The sequence below is a fragment of the Ptychodera flava genome, chromosome 22, assembly GCF_041260155.1.
Source record: "Ptychodera flava strain L36383 chromosome 22, AS_Pfla_20210202, whole genome shotgun sequence".
In the NCBI taxonomy this organism is placed as follows: Eukaryota; Metazoa; Hemichordata; class Enteropneusta; family Ptychoderidae; genus Ptychodera; species Ptychodera flava.
The window spans coordinates 22875820-22902379 of record NC_091949.1 but is presented as its reverse complement, the minus strand read 5'-3'; the positions used below and the strand labels follow the sequence as shown (position 1 = coordinate 22902379).

The 26560-nt window shown below is 37.6% G+C and overlaps 3 protein-coding genes across 4 annotated transcripts; 1 reads left to right on the top strand and 2 right to left on the bottom strand.

Moving 5' to 3' along the window:
* Window positions 1-699: 699 nt before the first annotated feature.
* LOC139122984 (uncharacterized) lies at window positions 700-15308 on the bottom strand. 2 transcript variants are annotated; one of them, XM_070688914.1, is made up of 7 exons: window positions 15164-15308; window positions 13523-13630; window positions 10976-11129; window positions 10400-10490; window positions 9743-9799; window positions 7755-7883; window positions 700-7383 (listed from the first exon to the last, which is right to left on the bottom strand). In XM_070688914.1, exons 2-7 carry the CDS (start codon window positions 13576-13578, stop codon window positions 4541-4543), a joined length of 3330 nt encoding a protein of 1109 aa, XP_070545015.1. In that variant the 5' UTR covers window positions 13579-13630; window positions 15164-15308; the 3' UTR covers window positions 700-4540. The 2 variants fall into 2 exon arrangements, with proteins under 2 accessions (XP_070545015.1, XP_070545014.1); XM_070688913.1 differs by having other exon boundaries at window positions 4529-7431; window positions 15164-15302.
* Window positions 2358-4409, bottom strand: LOC139122296 (uncharacterized). Its single transcript, XM_070687694.1, has one exon. The coding sequence runs from the start codon at window positions 4407-4409 to the stop codon at window positions 2358-2360; it is 2052 nt and encodes a 683-aa protein (XP_070543795.1).
* A 95-nt stretch (window positions 15309-15403) lies between the features above and the next one.
* Window positions 15404-26121, top strand: LOC139122983 (annexin A7-like). The gene is made up of 11 exons (XM_070688912.1): window positions 15404-15723; window positions 17748-17871; window positions 20389-20470; window positions 20820-20914; window positions 21552-21665; window positions 21948-22038; window positions 22588-22724; window positions 23335-23524; window positions 23859-23917; window positions 24313-24435; window positions 25741-26121. Exons 2-11 carry the CDS (start codon window positions 17857-17859, stop codon window positions 25798-25800), a joined length of 966 nt encoding a protein of 321 aa, XP_070545013.1. The 5' UTR covers window positions 15404-15723; window positions 17748-17856; the 3' UTR covers window positions 25801-26121.
* Window positions 26122-26560: the final 439 nt, after the last annotated feature.

Here is a 26560-nt window from a genome sequence, read left to right as displayed (position 1 = left end):
AGCCAATTGGAACGCAGCCTATAGAGGCTGCTATTTTGTCAACAATGTGACAGAGGATATATTGTTTTAAATATTCTTATTGCAGAGATGTATGACATTCAACAGTTAGACATTCCTGCGACAGCCACATATTTCTTTTACCTCTGTCACATGGATGTGTGCAGTATATCCGTTATTGGCCCGCAGACCACGCCGCTGTACCAGGGCCAGCATCCCCAATTTCCGCAAACCTGACTAGTACAATACTTTGTATCCAAGACTCTGTACACTGATTATGAAAATCCTGTAGCACTCTCACAGCCACGTGACATCTCTGTGTGCAGAATTGATAAAGACTGTGAACATATCATGAAATTTTTTCTGCTATGCTTTACAAATCATTGTTTTCTCAGGCCAGTACTGGGTCTGAGTTTCCGTTCTCAGTGCTATGTACACATTACTGTACCTTTCCTATTATGCTCGAGGGATGCTTTTCTGGGCGGCACACATTATGATTTCATCACTTGAAAGTAGGGAAAACATTAATTGATATAAAAGTTAAGAAGCGTTACTATACTTTTGCAAAAGGAAAATAAGATGACAGTGTTAAAATTCCAGTTACTGTAATAAAGTATAAGATGACAGTGTTAAAATTCCAGTTCTTGATATAAAGTACACAATTACCTTTTCAGGGAATGCTATATAAACAAATGCAGTTAATTCGAGTAAAAGCAGTAGAATATTTATTCATATTCTGTATTCACGTCAATATATGAAACCGCTGTAAAATAATAAGCAAAGTTCAGACATATATACACGTATTACGATCCCGATTTTCAGTTTTTGTGTTGCGTACCCTTTTACAAAATGAAATTTCAATTATGATTAGCTAAAGAGATTGTTTGTTTCATTACAGGAATCTCGTCTGTAAAACGAATTGTCTCTAAATTCTATGCAAGGAAATTGTTCACTATGGTCGTACAGTATTCATACAACTAATTTCAATCTCGCAGAAATAAGACACTATGTAACAGCTTCTCCTGGGTGCCCTTTTAATTTAGGAGGAAATGTGACTAAAAATTACAGCTGTTTCCCACTCAATTCGTTGTTTGCACAGTAGACCAACCACGATTCGGACGGCAGCCTAGCCATATGCAGCCAGCGAGTTCAGATTTCGAAATCTAAGTGCGAGAGGAATGTAACTTATAATCATTGGTCTGAAAGCAATTTTCTATTTTTATTCACGGGTTTTAAATCCATCTTTTGTAAGAATGAATCGTAAGGTATGGAGGCTATCATTCACATCAAAGGTTATAGAACGCTGTTCCTGCATCTCTCGGAAGATGTTGAAACTTTAACATACGTCCCACTTGAACTATACCAATAAAATTATCATTTCTCAAAAATCTTGCAATATTGCGTTCAACCTAATTATACAGCTTCCAAAGCAAACGACCGTAGAAGCACAATACATTGTTGGAAATGACATGAATTAAAGATTTAAAGATATCTGAGACAAAAAGGAAAAAAAGAGTATGATGAAAGGTCACAATACAAAACAGTAAATAGCAAATAATGTTGTAATCTTGTACATATTGTAACACTGAAGATAACTCATTGATGATATCGATATCATAATCTACGACACTGGACCTTGGTATAGTTATTACATTTCATGAAGTGGCGTAATTGAAATTTAGTAAATAATAAAATATTTGAAGTTTTTAAGTACGAGAATTACATTAAGGTAGGAACAGGTATGTAAATAGGTACGTGCATTTAAACAGACAGGGACATCTATAAACTTGCATCAAATAGCAATGAAAAGGCAGAAAGATAACCAATCGCGACCTTTGAATTTCAAATAAAAAGGCATCAATTATTTTATCGGTAGTTTTACGACAAAATTCTCTGTGGTCTTTGAAGATGTGTGAATGAGTTACTTGTAACATTTGAAAGAAATAACGACAAGTTCATCGAGAGGAAGAGAGAGTGAAACAAAATCTTGCTTTGATGTTTGGTTTGGTCAACAGCCACATCTAGAGATATATGTATATTGCAAATAGCTGTTTGGGATAACACTGCACTGAAAGTATATATGCATCATTAAGTCCAATATAATGTACAGAACGACTTTGCTTTTGAGAAAATTTGTCGGTTTTGAAACTATCATTTCGATCTCATTTGGTTAGTTGTGACTACATAATATGTTATCTAGCATTACTTGAATGTTGGAAAGACTTTTGTCACGGCGGCTAACCTTGTGTGAATTGCACTTAGCTTTAACCCTAAAGAAATCTTAAGTCCCAATTATTAGATAATGTGTACGATGAAGTTGCGTCAAAATACAGCTTGGTGGTTTTGACATGTTTTCATATCTATCTGTATTCAGTGGGTAGTTTTCTCCGAACAGGACTGCCACACTTACAATACACAGTGGGGTTCCCAATGGATGAAATTTCAACCTGTTGCGGGCACTTACCACACTGATACTTATTAAGCTCCATAACATCATACGCATTGCAACCATTTGCGAAATTGAAGCCCACAAAGAATTCAACCCGCCGGTTTTCAAATCTTCTCCCATGCAAGCCATTAGCTTTAGGGACGAAGAAACATTTAATAGTTTCAACTCCCTTCAGCTTTCCAATGTCCATATCAATCTCACCAACAACATCTCTATGGCATTTTCTTATCGTGCCTGTCTGTCTGGAAAGTAAAGAGTGTAACTTTTGTCTCTGTTTCCAGAATCGAGAATCGTGGTCCCATTCTCCCAGTTCAGATTCGTAAACAATACGGCAGATTCCAGTTCTCGTTTCAGCGCCCAGCCATTCTCTTGGACGACGTGGTCTGCCAACAAATCGCTTTTCTCGTTCTAAGTGGCCCTTGAACCTTAGAGATTCAGCGAGACACTCTCTTGAACCTGACTGACCTTTACTTCCAAGTGCAAGAATAGTCAGCAATATATAACTATAGTATATTGCGTACGGTGATCTAAACCTGTCATACCACTGCCTTACTTGTTTTAATACCTCTTCTACCGAATAGACACGAGGGACGAGCTTATTTCGTATTGTACAAAGCCATTCTTTCATATCTTCATCTATCTTCTTCACAATTACACCTCTTTCAAAAACATCTCGCATGTTTTCCTCGTACAATGAAATAACATCCTCTAAATCTGCAAGTTCACTTATATTGTCCATATATAAGGATTCTCTCGAAAGAATTTGCACCTGTGCCCGTTTGTTGTACTTCATTCTGTAGGCAGCAATTTTACCTCGCCTTCCTTTGATTGAACCGGTATCATACCATACTCTCAGGGCCAAGTTAACATCGTCAAACAAGACATAGTAGCCATTCCTGCACTTGAAAAACTGGTCAGATAAAATGTATACTTTATCGTAACATTCTCTGAACAGCACGTCAATGATCGAAAGTGATTCCTCAACAAATGTGTCGGCGCAGCTTGAATGTGTGACAAAATGCTGATAACCTCCTTCGAGATTGTTCTCGATGAATTCAAGGATTTGGAGCCTGACTTCAATTTCGTGAACATATGAGATTTCCTCTTCATAGCCTTCCTTGGTGTATTCTCTACATTTTTGAAACGCATCACACGCCATCTTTGTCAGATGCACAGATTCATTTATTAGATCCAAAAGATTATCTTTGTCTCTTTGAACGTACCGCTTAGTCCCTAACCTCCCGATTAATTTGGATAACTGTCTATGGTGGACGCGACCGAGCATATCATAAATGCGTGTCAACTGGACATCCTTTAATGTCTCATCACTGTTATCAACCACATCGACATTGCCACCTGTTCGACAGTAAGACCGTCTCAATTCTTCATGCCTAATTTTTATGGCCTCATCCATAAGCTCTTTTGCCCTTTGGAAATCCTCTCTTTCGTTGGCATGAAACCTGCCAAGATGGGCGAGCGCACTCGAGTCTTTTGGAAATTTCTGGGACAAAAGACTCAGGACATTTAATCTCTCGGTATAAGGTGGCTCTGATACAATATCCATTATGATCTGCGAATATGTAGAACGCTTGAAATGGCTTATCCTTCCACCGAGATCAGTTTCCCTGTTGTTTCTGTAAAAGAATGTCGCCCTAATAATTTCCATTATTTCAGGTGATATTGCCTGGCTTTTGTCATGCCTCAATCCGGCTTCTTCAATGAACTGGCAAGCAAATTTTTCAAGACCTTTCTTAGCCTCCAAAGAAAGTGAAACAGTACTCTCTCGCTTATGCTCTTTAGGACAGAGTATATCTTCTAATATCTCCTTCGCAACGGCATGCAAACTGATTCTCCAACCTTCGTCGGTCTCACACACAAATTTCGTGGCTTCATACGGGAGTTTTACGACTGCCTTTTCATTCACATTTAGTACATTACAAAAGAACTGCCCTGGAATGTGCATTTGACCATAGTAGTATACTAATGCAAGGTACCCAATGACTCTTTGCCAAGATGTCAGTTCCTTGGAAGGGTTAATGTCCAGATATCCTGAAACATATGATTGTGTGCCCCGAAATGCATAATCATATGCTGTCAATCCAAACTCATACATACAATGATTGGATTGCTCTTTTGTGTCACATTAAGCATAAGCTCCTTCAGGCCTTGTTTTGCATCTGGTGGGCAAGACGCAGAAAACACTCTCTCTAAACGTATTGCCTCATTATAACTGACTTCACCCTCGAGCCATGCTTTGTTGCCTTGGAAGTATTTTGTGATACGACCGATGTATCTCTGGACATACAGAATGACAACAGGCACTTCCCTTGAACAAACATTAAACAGTCGAGAGACTCCTACGCTGTCCTTGTATACAAAGCTGTCAATGAGGACGAATACTGGTAGGTATGTTTTATCATGAAGCCAGCTAATTCTTTGTTCAACCTCCACCAGAAACTCAGGTGACTTAGAGTTAACATAAACGCATGAGCACTTTCTCTCTAAATGGATATCCCAAAGCATCCTTCTTCCTACAGTAGTTCCTCCAGACCCTGGGGCATGGTACAGAGAAACAACAGCAGACCTGCCCTTACTGATGTTATCATGAATGAGATTTTTCAGTTTTGAAAAGATCTCTCTCTCAACATCAAACAGATGTAATTTGACCTCGTACCACGAAAGAGTACCTCCTCTGAGAAAATCCTGTCCAAAATCTTCTGGACCACCGGTAGCTAGATTGTGGTCATAGTCAAGGTATAACACATCGAAGAATTCTTTCAACCATGCAGCATCTTTAGGGGCAATTTCAATTTCCATCATGGCCTCCCCCTTCATTGCTGGTAATTTAAACCGACCAACCTGTCCCGCATCTTTTAGTTCTTCACAAAGTTTCAAGCAGATGTACTCAAATGGAATATCATGAATCGATTCTTGTGGCACATTAAGGTATTCAAAATTTCCACGCAGCATTTCGTATGCTTTCTCTTTTATTGAAACCTTGTCGAAACAAAATACTATTTTTAGAGCTGAAACCCTTTCATCCAGCTTTTCCAACAGTATCTTTAGACATGGTAGTAGATTTTCAGATGAATACCACAACACAATGACAGTCACAGGTTTTCGTCTGAGAGTAAAGTCTGCTAACTTCTGGCAATGTTGTTCTATGCCAACACTAATTACTTTTCGCCATTCCCTCTCGCTAATGGGAGACTCTTCGGTGTGGTAATTTGTCTTCACAAAACACCATTCGATGGCCTTATCTGATAACTCTTTTGGACTATCATTACAATGGGAGATATACAGACTTCTTTTATTCCTTAATTGCTCCTCACAAACGGAAAATAGCCCACTCTCACGACTATCAGGATCTATATCGAATGCCTTTATCCACGGTATATTACTCAACACTGACACAGATGCTGTGTCAATAGAACATGGACCTGTAATCAAACAGTATGCCCTTCCATCCTCGAAATGGTCAACACTTTCCAGAAATTTCTCCCCAATATCTGATTTTATCTGAGCACATAGGGGCGACTCTGTTTTACGACTGTCGTGAAACCATGATAAGACCCTTTGGATTTCTTCGGGAGATCTCGCAACTCTAATACCTGATCTTCGATCTCTATACAGCAAATCGTTTACTTCCCACAATCCATTTTGATGGCACTTTGTGGGACAAATAGGATCTCCTCTCAATATGTCGGAGTTTGAAACAACAATAACCCCAATCCTCTTACCTTCTATCTGTTTCTGTGTATATTGGAAGTGTGGCATACCACTAAAAAAATTAGCATTAAAGAGAGTTTGGTAGTAGTTATCATCGACACAGTGATCAAGACCAATCAAGTCGTGCGGAGGATGGGACCTTTCAACTACACCAAGAATGATGTAGCTTCTATGATAACGTGGTGTGTTCCAAAAACTGACAACATCTCTCATGAAGTCAGCATTCTGGTCTCTCATGTAATGCTTAGACCTGTATTGGATATAATCATTTTCACAGTGTGTGAGCAAACATGAAAAATTCTCATCATTGGATAGATAGTAATCTTCTTCACTTTCAACTGCGTTATCTGTTTGCCTTCCTTGGAGGTTTGTAGACATACCCTCATGAATATTCTGTTCTACATTAATAGTGACATTTTGTGCATGATTTACACTTATGTGGCCTTTTTGTCGAACAGATATATCTAGATATGATTGTTGTGGGATGGCATTTGCAGACGGATCTGCATATTTCAATTTCACAGGCTGAACATTGCCTAAACCTCCAGATGAAACCTTTGCCCCATCACATACGCCTTTTCTGCCATGATGTTTCATGGACTGCCCATAGCTATCTCCCGTGGGAGACACCATCCCGTCCCGATAAGATGATTGACTTTCATCTGGACTGTTTTTTCTTCTCATCTTGTGCTCTGAATCTAATCGTTTATTTTTTTGTCTTTGTACAACTTTCCACTCAGTAGAGTAATCATCAGATTCGGGACTTATATCTCGTTCAGAACTACAAATGCTTGATCCATCATCTTCGTACCCTTGATCCCTGAACTGAGACTCATCGGAAATTTGACCTTCCTTAGAACAATTCTCTGAACTATTTTGTACAAGCGATAGAGGAGCTTGAGGGGGAGATGGTTGCATTTTCATGTTTCTGCGTTGGTATAATGCATGAACAAAAATTACTTGACCTCTTTCTACTAAAGTGAACCAATCGGGATGTTTTTTAAGGAAATTTTTCATACTACCATACCCAAAGTCTTTAAATTTCATTTTGACTTTACTACAGTACTCAGTGTCGAATCTTGTTGCGAGTTCATTAAGAGTACATGGCTTCACACTCGGAATGTTGTTCGGGTTAGCTATTGAATGAAGTAGCATCAGAACTTCTCCCTCAGATGGTCCTAGAGGTTTTCTTTCTCGATGACTTGAATCTGGAAAATTGTAATGAGCAAATAGTGAATGATTGCTCATACATGTTTCTGAAAAATAACAAGAGAAGAAAACGAAATTTTGAATATCATCCTTCCTAAAACACTTTCTAAACTAATTGAAGCTTCCTAGGGCCAAATGTAAAATACTGAAGGCAAAGATGAAGTCACTTAGGCTTAAGACTGACCCCTATGCATTCCTATAGTTTCAAGGTTTGTACGAATCAAAGTTAAGTCACAGCTACAGATTACAGACTATAGTCACTAATACTGAAAGAAAATCATCTCTTACACCCATAAATGAACATCATCACAATTGAATGGGTAGTGGATCAAGTGAGACTCAGCATATACACTCATATTCTTCAGCTTACCTGTCTGTGGTAGCGTTGTAGGTGATTCGGGATGTTGGTCTGCACAAGCATCATTGCTACTTTGTACGATGGTGTTATGATTCCCGATCTGAACAATTTCACAGTCCCTTATTTCACACTGGATAGCTCCTATAAGATCAATTTAACATATATCTTTCATTTGCAGTTCAAAAACTTCAAAACTCTTCGATAATGGCAGAGTCACCTTAGAATTCCTTTCTGTCCCCTTCCATTCTAAATACTAAGACATGTACATCTGTGTAAGTTTTAGACCATCCAGCAACTTCTTCAATTGGTGAATATTTTTGAATGATGTTATCAAGTAATCAAACGTCTTTCGAACAAACTTCTATTCAAGCCACTCTGAAGACAGAACAACTTAACTTTAAATTAATTTAAATTCATCGGGTAGTTATAGTCATGAAATGAATATCGCAGACTTTTGGAAGAGCTTCAATTCGTAAACTAACTATTCCAACCATATTGATGAGACATATTTTGATAGACCTATTTCAACCAGCTGATGATTCATTCGAGCATTAGAATAGCTGATATCACAGATGCCTCGACAGACCTAAGTTATGTATCAAGAGCAGGAGGGTGTTGACTAGCCACCGTTAAAGCAGAGCCTTCAGCCTATATAAAGTTAGCCTGTGCTTTGCCAATAAAGGAGGCTAACTGTCAAGAATTTTATGCACACAGATTCCATATGAGATCAGAAATTCGACGATTTGCAGGACATCTAAAGCAACCACTTCCGATGCTTGACACAGAAACTAGAGCCAATGTTGACATGCACGCTAGCATTGTTTAAGTTCGGGAAGAAAATTAGGTCCAGTTAACGATATGAAGATGACACATGAGGCTACTGTCTAATATTAAATTATCAAGATCAAATTAAAATACCATGACACAGAGAATATTCATGTAAACGGAACTATCTTCATCATATAACTTATCCAGAAATGATGGATTGGATAGGTGATCCATAGACATATTAGAAATGACCTCGACCAAGGGAGAGACTTTTGGATAGTCCATGAGACTTCATGGCAGAAAAAATTATCTGACAGTGCAAAGGTTTCATCTGGCACTCGTAAAAGATCAATAGTAATCAAGGAGTTCGAGGTCATTTCAAATATGTCTGAAACATGGTAAAGGAGGAACAGAGCTCTGTTAAAACGTTTGAAGGCTCGCGTTTGTCGGAGGAGAGGCAGGATAATAGTGATCGTGATTGCTGCCATCAGGTAGGTGGTATTACTACGGGAAGTATGAACTCACTCTTTGCAAGGAATTCCGAGATAAAGTGCTCATTTGCATGTGTGGTTAGTTTAAAGCGCTCCATCGTGCTGGATAGAATTAAGCTGCAAGACTGGCAAGAATGGCGGTTACATTAGACTGGGATCTTTTCTAATGCATATGTTAATTTGCAGCGGCAGCTTTAAATAGATTAGCAAGCTTGCTCAGATGTAAATTTGTTGTTGACAGTATATTCTTTCTTGTCTTCAAAAAGTTAAATTGGAGCAGTTGTTATCTATTGGCTTTCTGCCGCTCCCAAAACAATGCTTTTCACGTCCTCTGCATATCTGATGGCTTTCAGAATCGAAGACAGTGATATTCACTATCTTGGTGGCTGGAAACACGTATTCCGCGCAACCACGAGAGAGAGAGAGAGAGAGAGAGAGAGAGAGAGAGAGAGAGAGAGAGAGAGAGAGAGAGAGAGAGAGAGAGAGAGAGATGAAAAGACAGACATAGCTAGATACAATTAAGACACAAACATAGAGAGCTCCATAGCATGATTCTAGTGCATCGTATCCTAGGAGCCTAAAAGCTAAAATTTTGTTACTGTGCTTAAGGCCAAGCATGATATTTGACGAGCTGTGTGTGAGATGATGACATGGTATCAGATCTTGTCCTGTTCTCACAAAAGCCTAATGTTTCTATGAACATTGTACGAATGCATCTAACAAATAGGAATTTAAAAGTACCTGAATGTAAGACTGCTTTTCCAAACTGTTCATCACTTCCTTTTGTATTGTTTGGATCTATGATGTAAAAATGAGAAAAGGGAATAGTACTTCACATGACGCATTATACCACTCCATTGTCAAATATTTCATAGGGATTACCTTACATTAATACACAAACACTAAATAGGTGCCGGACACCCGCTGCTGTTGGGAAAGGCTTCTCCCTTTGAGTCCCAAATATCTTCTGTTTCCGTTACTCACTTAAACAGTAAGCAAAGCAGTCAGTATTTACAAATTTGTCCAACTTTTATCATGTGACTCGACATCAATTTTGTTTTTAAAAAAGTTATGGTTGAGTGATTTTTGAGACAAAGTAAAGGGGAGGCATCATGGGTCCGTGGACGCACGATCACAGGATAGTGAGTTCGAGCCCCGGCATGGCTATGGCGTTGTGTCGTTGAGCAAGACACTTTATTCCTCATTGCTTCTGCCCAGTGACAGTGGTTGTAATATGTACGTTTAGCTCTGCTGTGCTGATTGGCTGCACAAGTGAGCTGTTGTTTGCTCCCCAGGGGGTTGAGTGGTATCAAATCGGGTCCGGTGACCAGGGGTTACAAGACTTGTGGATATGTGCGCTATACAAGAACCCATTATTAAATATTAAAATTTAATTACCATTATCGGCGCCTCCCCTCAATCCAATATGATACCAAACATTGCTCTCATCATCGATCAGTTGTTCCTCTACTGTAAGTCCATCAATCAGCTAATGATAATTTAAAGCAAATAGAAACAATGGACGCAAAATCATACACTGGCCAAAAAGTGCTGACATCTGACAAAGTTAGTTTTGAGTTTTTAATAACTCACTAGTTTCCTTTTTATTGTGGTGAATGCGAAGATCCACTGCAACATGAAGACACCGTGAATATATATTTACCAGCCGCTAGAGAATCCTATCACTGTGTTATTTTTTTCTTTTAATTTAAAGGTCCACATACAGGTTAATCCATTTTGTATATATCATGGATAAGGGAATGTACGTGTGTACATACATACATACATACATACATACATACATACATACATACATACATACATACATACATGCATACATACATACATATATGCTATATTTATCTCATACATACATACATACATACATACATACATACATACATACATACATACATACATACATACATACATACATACATACTATATTTGTCTATTTTAAGATTATATACTCACCTTCCTTCCTCTAGCAAGGTAAAAACTTCCATGGTGTACATGTAGTTGTCTTTCGTAGTGTATCAGCTCTCTAATTCTACTCATAGTGTCACATGGCTTTAGTGCTACTGGGAAAACGCCACAAGGTATTCCATGTACGTAAAGTACTGAAGTTCTACACAAGGAAAAACATGTTCCACAGTGTATTCCATAATCAACATTTTCCAACCATACACATTGTTATATTATGTGCACATTAAGCTCCATTCAGCAATATAACTTTTAAAGCTTAGAGACTGGACATAAATTACAGGGGGGGTTTCGAAACACCGCTGCATCAAAAAAAGTGACCTTCAAAAGTTCATACACAAAAATTAGTGACCCTCCCCTTATCCGCGCATGAAAATAAGTGACCCTCCCCTGTTACTCAATACCCCTCCCCCCCCCCAAACAAACCCGCAATGTGTTCAAGACCTCCTCCTGACTTGCTATACTTTTGAAGTCCCCTCCCAAAAGGAAGGCAAAATGCAGCCGATATAACGCTTTGTCCAAAAAATATCAAATCACATGTATGTGATAATTCATGTAAATGTACTTTGCTTGAAGTGGCAGGTAAAAAGTGCATGCCTGTACAAAAAATGTATTTTTTAGATTTCATCGATAATGCCTATTCACTATGCATGGCAGCCTATGATGAAACTATGAATATTCTTTTCCAATACAAAACTAGGTAAATCTGTGCATTTATGTACACCTAATTATTAGTATTAATGTTCATGATTAGACTACAGTGGTTTCAAGTCAATGGTTGTGCAAGAAAATTTGATTTTTTGAATTTCAACTGAAATGTCCATTCACTATGCATGGCAGCCTATGATGAAACTATGAATATTTTTTTCCAATACAAAACTAGGTAAATCTGTGCATTTATGTACACCTAATTATTAGTATTTATGTTCATGATTAGACTAGAGTGATTTCAAGTCCATGGTTGTGCAAGAAATTTGATTTTGGAATTTCACTGAAATGTCCATTCACTATACATGGCAGCCTATGATGAAACTATGAATATTTTTTCCCAATACAAAACTAGGTAAATCTGTGCATTTATGTACACCTAATTATTAGTATTTATTTTCATGATTAGACTAGAGTGATTTCAAGTCCATGGTTGTGCAAGAAATTTGATTTTGGAATTTCACTGAAATGTCCATTCACTATGCATGGCAGCCTATGATGAAACTATGAATATTTTTTTTCCAATACAAAACTAGGTAAATCTGTGCATTTATGTACACAAAATTATTAGCATTAATGTTCATGATCAGACTAGAGTGGTTTCAAGTCCATGATTGTTCAAGAAATTTGATTTTGGAATTTCACCAAATGTTAATTCACTATACATTGTAGGCTATGAGGAAACTACAAATAACTCATAGGTTATCTGATCCTAAATTGTTATTCAAAGGTTGTTTGACCTGAAGCTTCCAGTTGTTATTGATGACATTTTGCACTATTCTGAATAGTTTGTATTCTGTCAATGTCCTCAAAAAATGAAAAATGTACATACAGCTTCATGAACATTTGACACTGACCTATACTCAATGTATTGTCAATGGGAGAATGATATCAAATAAGTGATCTCCCAAATTGTTATTGAAAGCGTCATTATAGGGGACAGTTTATATGTACAATAGAGGAGTTGGATAAGTAGCAATCATGACAACTTAAATCAATGTGGCTGCTTGGATCATCAATACATTGTTTGTTATACCCTTAAACTTGCGCCCGATACCCTTAAACTTGCGCCCGAAGGGCGCGCCGAAAGTGGAAATGACAGAAAATGAAAGTGCCAGGAGGTATTTTTTTCTTTTTCCAGTATTCCATATTCTTTAATACTTGCACATGCAATTTCAGCTTTGATGCATAAAAAAGGTGACCCTTCCCCATAGGCTTGTACAAAATTTTATGACCCTTCAAAAATGCTTACGCGAAAAATGGCGACCCACCCCCAAAAAACACCGGCCCACCCCCCTGTAATTTGTGTCCAGTCCCTTCAGTACAAATATGTTTATCTGGACAAAACCTGATTTAAAATTCACTTTTAAAAGTTTTTCCCGTGTTACTGGTGACCATCCGATTGGACGTAAATTTTCCATTGAGGACTGAAGTATCTCGTAACCAAAGCTGGAGTATTATTGACAGCTGTCGGTCTAGAACGGAAGGCTTAAAGGCACTGTTCGCGATCCTTGAGATCGCCTTTGTTCTAGTGTGTAAGAGGATTATGGAGGTGTGATAGCGTTTTGTGTTCAAATGAAATTGTAATCTGGTTGGTAAATTTTCTGACGAGACAATCTGGTGCCAACAGGCCTTTAAACCATTGCCATGAGAGATCAATCATGTCTATAAGCAAAATTTATCCTTGTCTTAGCCCAATCAACTCCTGAAACGTGGCACACTAAAACGCATGAACACACACGGAATCTCGTAAAGTCTCGTTTAATGTCATATTATCTGACACTTTCTGACCATATCTTGTCAAATTGTACATTTTGAGGTTGATCTTACCTCAAATCATCATATGCCATCATGTTGGTCTCTATAGGACAATGTCTTAATTCCATCTTGTCGGTAACAGCTGCTTTAAATTAGTAGTATGCCATGTATTGAACACTCCTAACGAACAAAGAACATGAAAGAGTAAGAAAGGATAACTTAATATGAAAACCAAAATTTATTTAAAACGAACAAAAACTGTTGACATTAATTAGATAAGGAACGATCATCAACAACAAATAAAGAGTAATTCAATCACCATTATGGCATTAGTTTGTCACTAAGGAAAATTCTTAGCAGCAAAAAAAGAAGAAAGCCAAAAGGGAATGTACCGTTGTACATAATTACTCTTAAGGTAGTATGCCCTCAGTGACCACATTTATCTTTCATGGCTTACTTTGTTTATGAATTTCGAGCAGCCAATCACGTGTTGTAACGTGTAATGGAAAGGTTCATAGGTAAAATGTGATTACAAAACCTGACGTCGACTGGATACATTCAAAGTCTATTATGACGTACGTTTGTAACACTGACCCTAAACATTTTCCCATTTTCAAAAATAACGCGCGAATCTGTTTCTGGATTTGCTTTCGGGTTTGTAAAACAAACTATTCTAATAATAAAATGCAGTTTCCGACCGACTTAGCATAATTATCGAAGCAATGTTACGGATGAACACAAACATTTTTATTTCGGCCGTACGTGCATTTCACTAGGTGGAATGCAAACGGTAGGGTCTATCATTGGAACAGTGCTAAAATACAAAAAACTTTGAACTCAAAGGATGAGGTGTAATTTTATTTGATCATAGAACTGGGTGTTTTATTGTATTCATATAACCATCATCAAATCTCACATTTCTATCCTCTCCTAACCCCATACGACCCTTAGGCTTAGGGGAAAACCCATCGACAAGAAGATATTTTTAGAAGTTTCCAGTCTGGGTTTGTTTGTGCCGTAAAAATATATGAACAATTGTAAGAATTGGAATAGGATATGATATCAAAATGTTGGATTAAGGGCGAGTGGTGAGATCGTCAAGCTCAAAGTCTAATACACACAAGAAAGAGTAAAATTTTAACACGCAAAATGTGCTAATTATATCAAGTCAAAGAACTTACAGGGGTAAAACAAGTCGCCGAGCGAGTGCCACTAAAATAACCATGCTTAACTATGGTCGGTCGATCGTTCGAACCAAGGAAAAACGTCACGGTGAAGAAGATTTAATTTAACATTTCAGGTCGAAATAATCGGAATCGCTCACAGGTGCAGTGCATTTGCATCAGAATCAGTCAGATTTCCGCCAAATAAATGATTTGGCCATGAAGGTATGTGCTATCATAGACAGTTGAGTCTCGCTTCCACTGTCCTATTGCAAAACGAAAGTAGGGGGAAAAAGGAAATAAGGGGCAATTTTCGATCAACATTCTACCGCACGACTTTCATTTAGGCGTTTTAAATTCGATGGTGTTATTATGCCCATGGCGCCTTGTATGTGACGCTATTTTTGCTCAAAACCGTGAAGACATCATGAATACATGTGACGCAATGGGCGGCCCGTGCGATATGATGCCTCTGAACAACAGCACTGGTCCAATTTACGTACTGTAGTCGTGTCAAAATACCCTTAAAATGATATGGATTCCTACTTACCACATTCGTGCCGTAGGTCTTCTCTCGGAAGAAACATCGCTTATATACATGTCGACTAAAATGAAACAATTTCCGAGACAACACTGGTGTTAAAGCTTCCGCCATGTTCACCTTATGTGACATGACAGTAGTCAGAACCAAATCTGAACCTCGATTTCGATTCGTAAAAAGGACAGGTATAGGATACCATTGGCTTACCAAAGGTGATTTCCCTTTACGTTGCCTGTATCTCATTATTTTAATGTTTTGGTTTGTTGCTGACGACTGAGAGTAGCAATGTCAGTGTAGAACATCTCTCGACAATTTCTTTGATTTCTCTTTCTTACGTACACGTTAATTGTTCAGTCTCTCGATTTCTCCACGAAGTTTTTCCAGATATGTTTACATAACAAACCGAAAGCAGACATCCTAACAAGAGCTCCAGTCTAAGGGTCAAGCCAAGTCGGTTGCAGCCTTACACACCCCTATCCGGGCATGACCCCTGATACCGGTTCCTATGGCAACAACATAGACATTATACGTAGACGATTTTGTTGTCGGCTTGGTGACTAGCTCTGAAGGTGAGAAGATTTTAAATCACGTCTTCTGTAAAATTGGTTCATTCAAACGAACTCTATTACCACAATAGTACTTTCTTCAATATAAAATCATACAGAATGTTCGTACAATGCAGTACGTCGATGACACCATTGTTTTGCCACGTAGCTAAAAGGTAGAACAACAAAACAAGATGATGCATTATCTTATTTTCTGGTAAGGAAGTATGCACATCGAAAGTGAAAGACTTAAACTTTTATTGAAACGTTTATTCATTCTCTTACCAAATCAAGAAATCAAAATCAGGAGTCAACGTGCAAAGTTTGGTAAAAGGGAAATAAACTACATAAAATTCACCTGTAATTTGCGAAACTCTAAGACGGCAAAGATATTTTACTCTGAGAGCTGTAAAATGAACCCTAACAAGTGGTAGAGTATAATCTGATTTTTTTAACTTCAGAGTCCGAATATCTGCCTCCGCGGCGCATTCTACCTTTGATTCATGATTGTAACGACATACATCATTTGGTGCAGGAGTATGTATGTATGTGATATTTTACTTCAATAACATAGGCCACCGGCCTTTCGTTACACAAACTAAAGAAAGAATAAGTCTTTTGAAGGGGCAAAGGTTAAAACACTAGCTGTAACAATTACAAAGCTAACGAAAATATCAACAAAAAAACGCCACACTCGCCGCACAATACTTATATCTAAACTTACACTTTAGGTCTCAATGATATCTTTCTTCTGTTTATACCATGATGAATATATTTTGCGAGACCAAAAATCACATGCTTATCCCTATTTTTCATTAGTTCAATAAATTCTACAAAGGACACGGCGTTCTCAATGTAATATACAGTCAGATGATGTTTTCTTAATGTTTGAGTAAAGTCACATAACATGAAAAATGATATTCGTCATCTAGTTCTCTTCTGCAAAATCTACATAACCTCAACTGTCTTTCTGTTTTAGCTCTCTTTCTCTTACAATTTCTAATTTCTTGGAAGAAAGCCTAGCGTTGATCTATTTGAAATAGGTAGTTCTGATACAGAAACCCATTATTTTCCAGGCCTGAATATTTTTTAACGGAATAAAAGTCACATCAAGTCAACATGTCCACTTGTATACGGGAACGAAGCGATGACGAGCGATCATTAGTTCAAGTGTTTGAAAGTGTGCTGTAAGTGCACACAGATTATAGTTCTATCCCATAATACTGTGTTTGTACGCATGTCGCATGTAATATTTAGCTAATAATAACTTATGTTATAAGCGCAGTTAATATTGACAGCTAGGTAAGTTAACCTCTAACAAAGTAAACATTGATACATTTCACGCTTGCGCGTTTTAATCGATCGATATATGAAACATCCTTTCTGCGTGTCATGTTGTACCAAAGCTGTCTCGCAGATCACTAATAAAATAATTTTCAATACAGACTTCCGTAAATTTCGGATAAGTCACCTGTACTTCGTCTCACAAGACAAAGGTAACTTCCTCGTTAATCACATACACATTGATGAAAAGACATTTCTCTTGGATTCGAGAATAGTAATATTTTGATGTAAAGAAATCCTCTTCTCATATTGCTCCAGTAGCACATTTTCGACCCTGTTCTGTAGATTCTTAGATTCAACAAAACTTCGTAGAGCATTCGTCATCATCGTCGTGACGTCACATTAAGATGTCAAACTATCGATTACCAATCACAAAGAAATATAGAAGTTGATGTACTTTATTTATGTAGCGGTTATTGTGCTTTCTTTTCACATTTAATAAAGAATTCATGTTTATTTATGCAATTTCACATGTACAGTTGTAGTCTTCATAGACAACTCTTTTCTATTATTTAAATACGTTACACAGTCTTTTAAATGCCAGTGAAGTTGAACCAAACATCTATTTACAAACTGATGTTAACTATTGGAATACAAGGTCAAAATATGGACTGAGGTGATGCGGAATGTTAACCAGTTCATTTTAAAAGGGTGATTATGTAATGTATTGACCGACGGTGTTGACATTTTGGATCATCTTCCAGGCCAACCCTAGCTTATTAAGATTTGAAATATTTCATCCACCCACTCCTTCGCAGAGTAGCAGAGTCTTCGGCAGGTTCCAGTCACTACAGTATACGCAGGACAGTCGAGATGGCAGAAGCTCAGGTAAGCTTTAGTTTTACTCTAACGATTCTATGCACGAAGCCAACCTATGAAAAGATTCTGTATATCAGATAATGTCTTCTGCCGAGCGGAGACAAGACAACCAGATGCGATCTCGACATTATACGCCATACATGAAAGGGTCTTATAAAATCGCAATTGTTCAAAGCTCGTCATCTTAATGAGGTGTCAGACTTTCAGAATATTGCTGCGAACATTAATATTTCCATACGTCCTAAACTCAATCGGCACTTTGTAATTCACTGTAATTGGAAAACAATTATGTGAAATTTCAATAACGCCCCGCATAATGGCATGTTGGTTTCGTCCACCGAGAGGCGCTCGACTCAACCAGTGTAATCTGGGTCACCAGGTACATGTACATCGATATTAAACGTTTGTCGAGTCAACTGCCTATGGGTACGGCGCTCTTACAGGTTCTAGCGGTTTGTAGTGATGATCGAATCATTTCCTTGGTTTAAAATCAACGGCTGTTTATAGACAATCTTACGTTTTGCTTTACTTTGTCAACATTTGAATGAAGCTATCAGTGGCAGATGACATCAAGGAAATATATAAAAGTGCAACAGATATATGAAATGTGTCCAGCAACTATTACCTACAAACACCTCGTTTACGAACCTTATGAACTAAAATAATGACGGTTCGAAGAATGAAAATAAGACGGTATATCTGAAATAAAAATGCAATTTCTTTAGGAAGACTTCTTTCTTTCTCTTTCATATCGACTTTTTTCGAACTTTTCATCTTATTTGTAAACATCAAATTAAATACATCAGCAATCCTGGGTTTTTTAACAGAAGACGATGCATGCGAATACTCGATGCAGCTTGAATTTTTCGAATGTCTTCTTTGCCTTCTTATATCTTATATTAAATAAATTGAATATAATCTAAAGAAAAGCGTGTCCAAACCACGTAAGACGGTCCGTGCATACTCCATAGGTCTTGTATATCTGAGATGGAATACGGTTACTGATTAAATCGTATAACCAAACATCTGAAAATACTTCTCACTGCGTCATTTTGCATCACAACCTCATATCAGTCGAATTCACATCAGTCGTCACCTACGGTCATTTCCAGCTCCGAAATGTCAAATATAGCTCAAGAAGTTTTAGCCTCGTTCATGGATAAGATAAAAACCCTAGTGTATTCGGAAAGTATAACTATACATAATATTTGTACGGGGGATAATGCGGTTTTTGACTAGTGACGTAATAAGAAATTTGTACCAATGGGAGGTTAAATTTCAACCCACTATAATGACTCACGTACGAGTGTCAAGTATAAGATGTTTCCAAGTGAATGAAACTTCCCTTAGCAACGAGATATTGGATGTCTTATCTAATTGATTCGAGCTACGAAAACGACGCGCAGGGTAATATTGACTTCAATTTGCATACATACTGTGCACTTCCCAGTGAAATTTTGATGTATCATAGTGATGTGATAGCAGATATTAAATACCTAGCGAGAAAAATCATTCCGAAAACGATATATTGTCATTGTTGTGTGACAATATAACCTGTCCTTTCGCACACATCTCGCAAGAGGACACGCCCAGTATTCGCAAAGTCTTCGGACATTCACAGATTTTGTGTTGACCAGAAATGATGATATCAGTGTAGTCGATGCATGTCAATTTAAACATACCACGATAAACATGATAAAGACAACCAAGCTCGTCCATCTCTCTACCTAGTTATATTACACATTCATCTTGACAATATAGTCATTTTTGACTGCATGGCATGCCGCAGGTCATGTTTTGACATATCATTTTAGAGACAAAACACGGGAAATACTAATAACGAGAAAAGGAAGAATAAGCATTGATATTTTCTATTTATGAATTTTAAATTCCATCTGTAAATTGCAATATGTTGAAATGTAGGTATTCAATGTCAGACTGTACAGAAAATACAGAAAGTTTGATTTGAATTTCTCGAGCTTTTCATTCGAACAATATTCGAACCGCGGCGGCTGGGAAATCAAATTTTTGTTTTAATTCCTGATGGTTTATCCATATTTACGGATGACGGTTTGGATTGCCAAACTGCAGACATTTGCTTCACGCTTCGAGTTTATATTTAACATTTTGTCTGAAAAGAATTTAGAAATATTTCACATAAATTTGACACATAGCAAATTATTTACAATGGTGATTCAAAGCATGATTTAATTAATTATGCAGCATTTCATCTTCGCCACATCCAATCAAACAAATTTCCGTAAGTTAATTAATCTTAGGCAATTAAAAAGCAATTCGTATAATGTATTACTATAACACGTATTGTTTACATATGCAAAATTATTAATAATATTCCAAGTTTTTATTGCATTGTCGAAAAAAGTCAAATCATATCAAGAAGAAATAATTCTAGTCGTATTATTGTACTTAGGTTCTGTCCTTTAATATTATTCGTCACTTTATGTCAGTAAAATTAAATTATACCAAAAGAATTACAATTCTCTTTTGCCTGCCCTCTTATATTAGGGAGGAGGTACCGTGAAGGCAAAGTCCGACTTCGATGGCCAGAAAGAGGCTGAAGCTTTAAGGAAGGCTATGAAGGGATTGGGTGAGTTCATGCTCGCATATCACTGCCAACTCTGATCAGAACACATCAATATGAAGACAATCATTGCTCTCCATGGTTATCTCAACAAATATTGGCGACCTTGAATGTGCTTTCGGGAAGTTAGTGTGAATCATATTCATGATCAGGGCATTAACCCTTTCATCTCAACGTTTTGGTACTACCCCATAGCTTTCTTTGGCAAAGTTGGATTTCGACACTATGAAATGGGGGTGTAGAGTCAAAATCTTTGGGTGCGTCCTCCACCCACGCGACGGTGGTTGTTAATTTCTTTTCCTCCTTTCAGTCTACGGGGAGCGCTCACACTTTTTCTGTCACTCTATTTTTCTAGGCACGAACGAGAAAGCTATCATCGAAGTGTTGACAAATCTGAGCAATGCACAGCGTGTTCAGACCGCCATCGACTACAAGACTATGTTCGGTCGTGTAAGGATAACAATTGTTTGTTTGTGATTTCTCTTGCCAATATGTGTCCAATATTTCAGTTCTCTATTATTGTCGTTGACCACCTCTGACTGGTGTTTGCCGAATTCTCTTGAAAAGCGTTTATTTCCCCGGCATTATATTTATGAGACTGACAAACTATTTGATATGATAGTCAATTGCATAGTGCATTGGAGAGTTGACTGCGTTGCCAAGCGTTTGTGCGCACACCATAATGTAAATTATTAATTTGCTGACAAAAGATGCTAATCCGCAAGCATTTCTGTCACTCATTCATTACCATGGCGTGACTATTCGTGTTAAACTTGGTGGTGATGTAGAAAGCAAAATCAAAATATTCAACTTCCAACCGATGGAAATGTAAGACTTCTACAACCGATAGTGGTGATTGCGTTGACGTTTTCATGGAGAACGAAAAGATCACAACTATGTTTTTGTCTGTAATATGAAAAACCTTTTCAACTGATTGCTAAAGAAAGGCGGTAATCACACAACTACCAAAAATAATGCCATGAACAGATTTTATCAATATTACCTACGAGTTTCTACTAGACAAACGCTAAATGAAAAAATAGATAGATATAACTACTTTATGATAATCTTGTTTGAAAATCAACAGGACCTTATAAAGGATTTCAAGAGCGAATTGAGTGGCAAACTAGAAGCTATCGTATTGGCTTTAATGATGCCATCGCCGCTATTCGACGCCCACGCACTGAAGAGAGCTATGAAGGTATGCAGCAAGTGTATTCAAAATTATGAACAAACATACTCGTTTGGTAATCTTCAACAAAGTCACGTTGCTATGGTTACAATCCTACAACATCTACAGTAAAGAATGTAATTTATAACTTTGTTTAGTCTAAACACTGAATTATGTAGTCATTCTAGCTTCATTAGCTTGGTATTAGTTTTAATGCCAAATGGGACCCCCACACAAGCTGCTCCTTTTCAGTAGACGCCCTCAACGTTACATAGCTCCCATCACCCTACATTTGTTTTTTTTTCTCATCAGGGAGCCGGCACAGACGAAGATGCTTTGATTGAAATCCTGTGTTCTAGAAACAACGCTGAAATAACAGCCATTAAATTAATCTACAAGAAAGGTCAGTCTTTTGAATCAAGCGCGGCAACAATGATGTGTGATTGTTTTGTCATCTCGTACTTTCAAACTGAATGTGCGGTATACGAAATGTTCGTACATATTTAATACTGATAAAAAACCGACACAGCGTGCAATGTGAACATGAAATCTATATCATGCTAATACGGCAGGCCAGAAACTGTGACGGTTTGCTGTAAGCGTCCAAAACGAATATTCGACTCGCACAGTAATGAAAAATTGTATTCAACAGAATTATTTGTACTTTAATTCATAAGTTATTGACCGGTTTTCGTACGTGTGACTTCGCGATCGTGGAATGTATATTTTTTGTAAAAAAGGCAAAATAATTAGAGATTTTTGAAATTTTCCGGTGTTACCGCTGTGAGGTCGACACCACCCAAAGTTTAATATCCGACTACGCGTCCACTGGTACCGAAATTTCCTGTCCAATGAAATTCTATCCGCTAAAGACGCAGTAGTATAAATCTCGCTGTAAATTGGACTCGGAATGGTGCGGTACTCGTAATATTGCCTTTTTGGCTTGTTTCAGAATTTAAAAATGAGCTGGAGGAAGATATAAGATCGGACACGTCTGGAAACTTGCAAAAATTGTTTGTGTCACTCTCAACTGGTGGCCGAGACGAAAATGCCGAAGTGGACTCCGACAAAGCAAAAGCCGATGCCAAGGTGAATAAATGACCAGAAACGTTAAACACGATGACAGTTGTATCGTACGTTCTTGTTTGTGTAATCTTACAAATACGCTGATGGTTTGTTTATATTACTTTATTTTCTTCGAATTATCATTGGCGAGGTGTTTGCACAGAACTCTGAAATAGTAGTAAATTACATGATAAGGTATTTCGTCTGCAAATATCGTGATCAAGCAGCTTACATGTTCCGTCATTTATCGCATTTTTTCTGTTCGTTAAGTCCTGGATGAGAGTAACCATGTTTGCATTCAGGATCATTTACACCTAACAAAATATATGATCCAACACACAACAAAGAACGAGATAAAGTTTACCGCCCTCTAGAGTCATGATTATCGATGGTGTTGGCGACGCACATATTTTACGGCAATTGTAGTATATATACCCCCATGAGAATTACAGGCTCTTCGTTTGAGAATGACCTGTAAATGTAAGTTAATTTGTAGGTTCATCATTGAAATTTGTCAGGAACGATATCTGTACTATTTTCGACAGATGTGATCTGTGATATTTAATTAGGGGCGTTGCAGTGGAGTCTTTGTAATGAGCGGGTCCCAGATTTAAACTGAAGCATCTTCCAACAGGCACTGTTTGAGGCCGGCGAGAAAGCTATGGGAACTGACGAATCTCGCTTCAATATGATATTGGCTACGAGAAGCTATCCCCAACTCCGTGCGACCTTCGATGAGTACGCCAAGGTGGCCAAGAAAGAAATCGAAGCCTCTATCAAGAGTGAAATGTCCGGAAATCTTGAAAAAGGGATGCTTTCTATCGGTGAGTTCCGCTTGCAAAACGATTTTTATTCAGTGGTGTCTACTCGGTGATCTGATATTGATAGTAGCTGGTATAGTATTTTGACATTTTCGTCTCAGAGAGAGAGAGAGAGAGAGAGAGAGAGAGAGAGAGAGAGAGAGAGAGAGAGAGAGAGAGAGAGAGAGAGAGAGAGAGAGAGAGGAGAGAGAGAGAGGGGGGGGTTCGCAAACGAATTCAGTAAACGACCACATCACTATATAATCATCTATCTATTTGTCAGGTACTTAGGATGACTTTATATTATAATATGTCTATATAATGATATAATGTTTATCGTTGTAAATCTTTATTTCAGTCAAGGTTGTCCGGGACAAGCCTGCATATTTTGCCGAGCAATTGCATGCAGCTATGAAGGTAATGAAAGATTATAATATATGTTCCTCGAAGTTACTATTTGCTTTCTATGTCACAAGTAGACATCTCTCCTTCCTAAACATAAATCTGTTTCAGATGTATCGAAGAATACAATTCACATCCATCCATCCATTCATTCATTCATTCATTCATTCATTCATTCATTCATTCATTCATTCATTCATTCATAATTAACGGAGTGACGCAGGATGTAACTTTTCGAGTGTCGTTTTGTAAGACTGAAGACGGAAAAAAATCCAAAAAACTTTATCGATTATACTAAACCCTTAACAGTGTGCCAAAAGTTGAGATCTGTCCTAGCTTATTTTCGAGGCATTATCATATAGTAAAGTCAAGTTTTCTGAATGGATTACTATCTTATTTTAAACACCCAGGGACTAGGAACGGATGAAAAAACCCTGATTCGTATCCTGGTATCAAGATGCGAGAAAGACTTAGTCCAGATCAAGCGCGAATACTTCAAAATGTTCAAAGTGCCCATTGCAAAATCCATCGCTGTGAGTATGGTTTATCTTTGCATCGTCAGGGTATTGCCATCCAGGCATTCCTGTATTTTTAACTCTTTATCTTGCCATTCTTATGAATGTTATTGCATTTGGTACAAAATTGACAAAATAAACAAACTGTTACGGTCATTATAATCAAATTGAAGTTATTTTTTCAGTAACACGATTGGAACTAATTTGGGATAATTGGATGCATGCATGGTGAAGTAATGTCGATTTAATCTACAAATGTAACCTCATCTGCTTTTCTTTTTAAGTTACACACTTGTTTTTATGAGCAATTTGCATTATTGCAATATTCAGCTATACGGCACCTAACACTTTTGAGAAATTTGAAAAATATGAAAATCCAATTATCCCAAATTAGTTCTAATCGTGTTCACTAAGTTTACTTCCTAGCCAAGGAAATAAAAAATAGCAGACGGAAAGCAAGAAATGAGTCCTAGAAGTTATTTCTTATTAAATCTAGTTTTTGAAAATTACATCCGATTGAAATTAAAAGGGACAATGGCTTTGAATTTGAATTCCACTACATTTATCATGGAAAACATGTAAATTTGGTTCTTCCAACCATAGTATGTTGAAATACTGCGTATTTGGCCTTCAAACAAGACACAATTTGTGTAATATGCAGTGTCATTGCTGACAAATGAATTCTGGTCCATAGTAGAATTATGTTTTCAGACATAACGTCGGATCAATTGCTAACATGCATTGTCATGTACGTTAATAAGTTGAATACCAGGTCTTTCGATATTTACTTTGGACGTGAACAAGCCGTTGTGTGTTGCAGAAAAACAGAAAATACATCAAAAATTATAACTTTAATGGATCTAACAAGCCAACATTAGAAAATCATAACGCTCAATTAGCTGCTTGTCCAGAATGACACAGCACGCGTGGACACAGTTAACGCGCAACGCTGCTCGCCCGAACAGCAGAAAATTCCGAAATATGCAAATACAATTTAGGCCTACTGGACAAATGATTGTAGCTGTGTCATGACAACAGAACTGGTTTTACAATATCAAAGCGAGTCACACCTTCATTTCGGAGAAAAACCAGTTTTGACAAACTGCACAAATTAAACTTTTGTAACGGGTTTTCCACTACGTGAGCGGATCGCTGGAAAAAAAATCGTTCAGTGTGTACACGTCCATGCTGGTACGTGTGTCAACGATTCGAAGAAGCTGCGATGGAGCGCCCTCAAACGACAGATCTTTACGTATGGATGATCTATCCCGGAGCACTTATTAATTTTCACTGTTAATCTCTATTTTATTTCCATATTTACAGGGGGATACCTCCGGAGACTACCGAGCAATGTTGCTTGCCATATGTGGCGGACCAGAATAAACGAATTTTGATACCTACCGCTAGGGCAGCCGTTCTGTCGCTAGTATTACGTTCAGTACTTGATATCATAATTTTGTAGTTTTAAATATAGCTCCGCTTTCCCATGACAAAAAGTGAAATCCGCCAAAGAAGAAAATTTCTCTAAGGAAAAAGAAATTACTTTCCGCCTTCTGAAGACAAGACGTTCAGCTTTTCAACAAGACACGTTTTTCTTCAGTTTAAACTGGAGTTTTGAGAAAAACTTCTCTCGGACATTGAAATGGATTTTCAATCTGTCAAACTTGTCAGTTTAAAAATAAAAGTATTTTTTTCTCGGTAGAATTAGCGTCTTCACTTGCCTTTTTTGCACGGCATGAGTCAGCCTATCAACTTTCTGAGGGCATGTGTGGAATATTGATCAAGTAGTATATGTCTGTGGTAATGACTGTTATTTTGGAGAGGAACATAAGCTTATGTACGAGTATGAAATTTGTACTTGTACGTTTCGTCACAGTCCTAACATCACGTCAAATTTATTAAGTCGATTTCTGTCTCTGTTGACAGGCACTATTTAATTTTTGGCGCTGGTCATGCGATAGCAATCGAATTACAGACAAGTTTTACTGAATTCGGCAAAGTATGCGTGGTTTAGGCACAGTCGTCCCGCCATGCCATGAGACAGATGCAAAGATTGCTGGTAGTCAGTGAACTGTTTAATGAACACATTATTAAACCACAGGGTCCTAAAACTAAAAGGCAGAAAACGTACGTACAAACAAAC

Excerpts from the sequence above, each read along its gene's own strand:
- LOC139122984 (XM_070688913.1), bottom strand. The coding sequence starts at position 13,578 with ATGGAATTAAGACATTGTCCTATAGAGACCAACATGATGGCATATGAT. Across the intron at positions 10,491-10,975 it reads ACCTTGCTAGAGGAAGGAAG|CTGATTGATGGACTTACAGT; the intron begins GTGAGTATATAA and ends AATTATCATTAG. Across the intron at positions 7,432-7,754 it reads TACAACGCTACCACAGACAG|AAACATGTATGAGCAATCAT; the intron begins GTAAGCTGAAGA and ends GTTATTTTTCAG.
- LOC139122983 (XM_070688912.1), top strand. Across the intron at positions 20,471-20,819 it reads GAAGGCTATGAAGGGATTGG|GCACGAACGAGAAAGCTATC; the intron begins GTGAGTTCATGC and ends CTATTTTTCTAG. Across the intron at positions 23,525-23,858 it reads AAAAGGGATGCTTTCTATCG|TCAAGGTTGTCCGGGACAAG; the intron begins GTGAGTTCCGCT and ends TCTTTATTTCAG.
- LOC139122296 (XM_070687694.1), bottom strand. The coding sequence starts at position 4,409 with ATGCACATTCCAGGGCAGTTCTTTTGTAATGTACTAAATGTGAATGAA.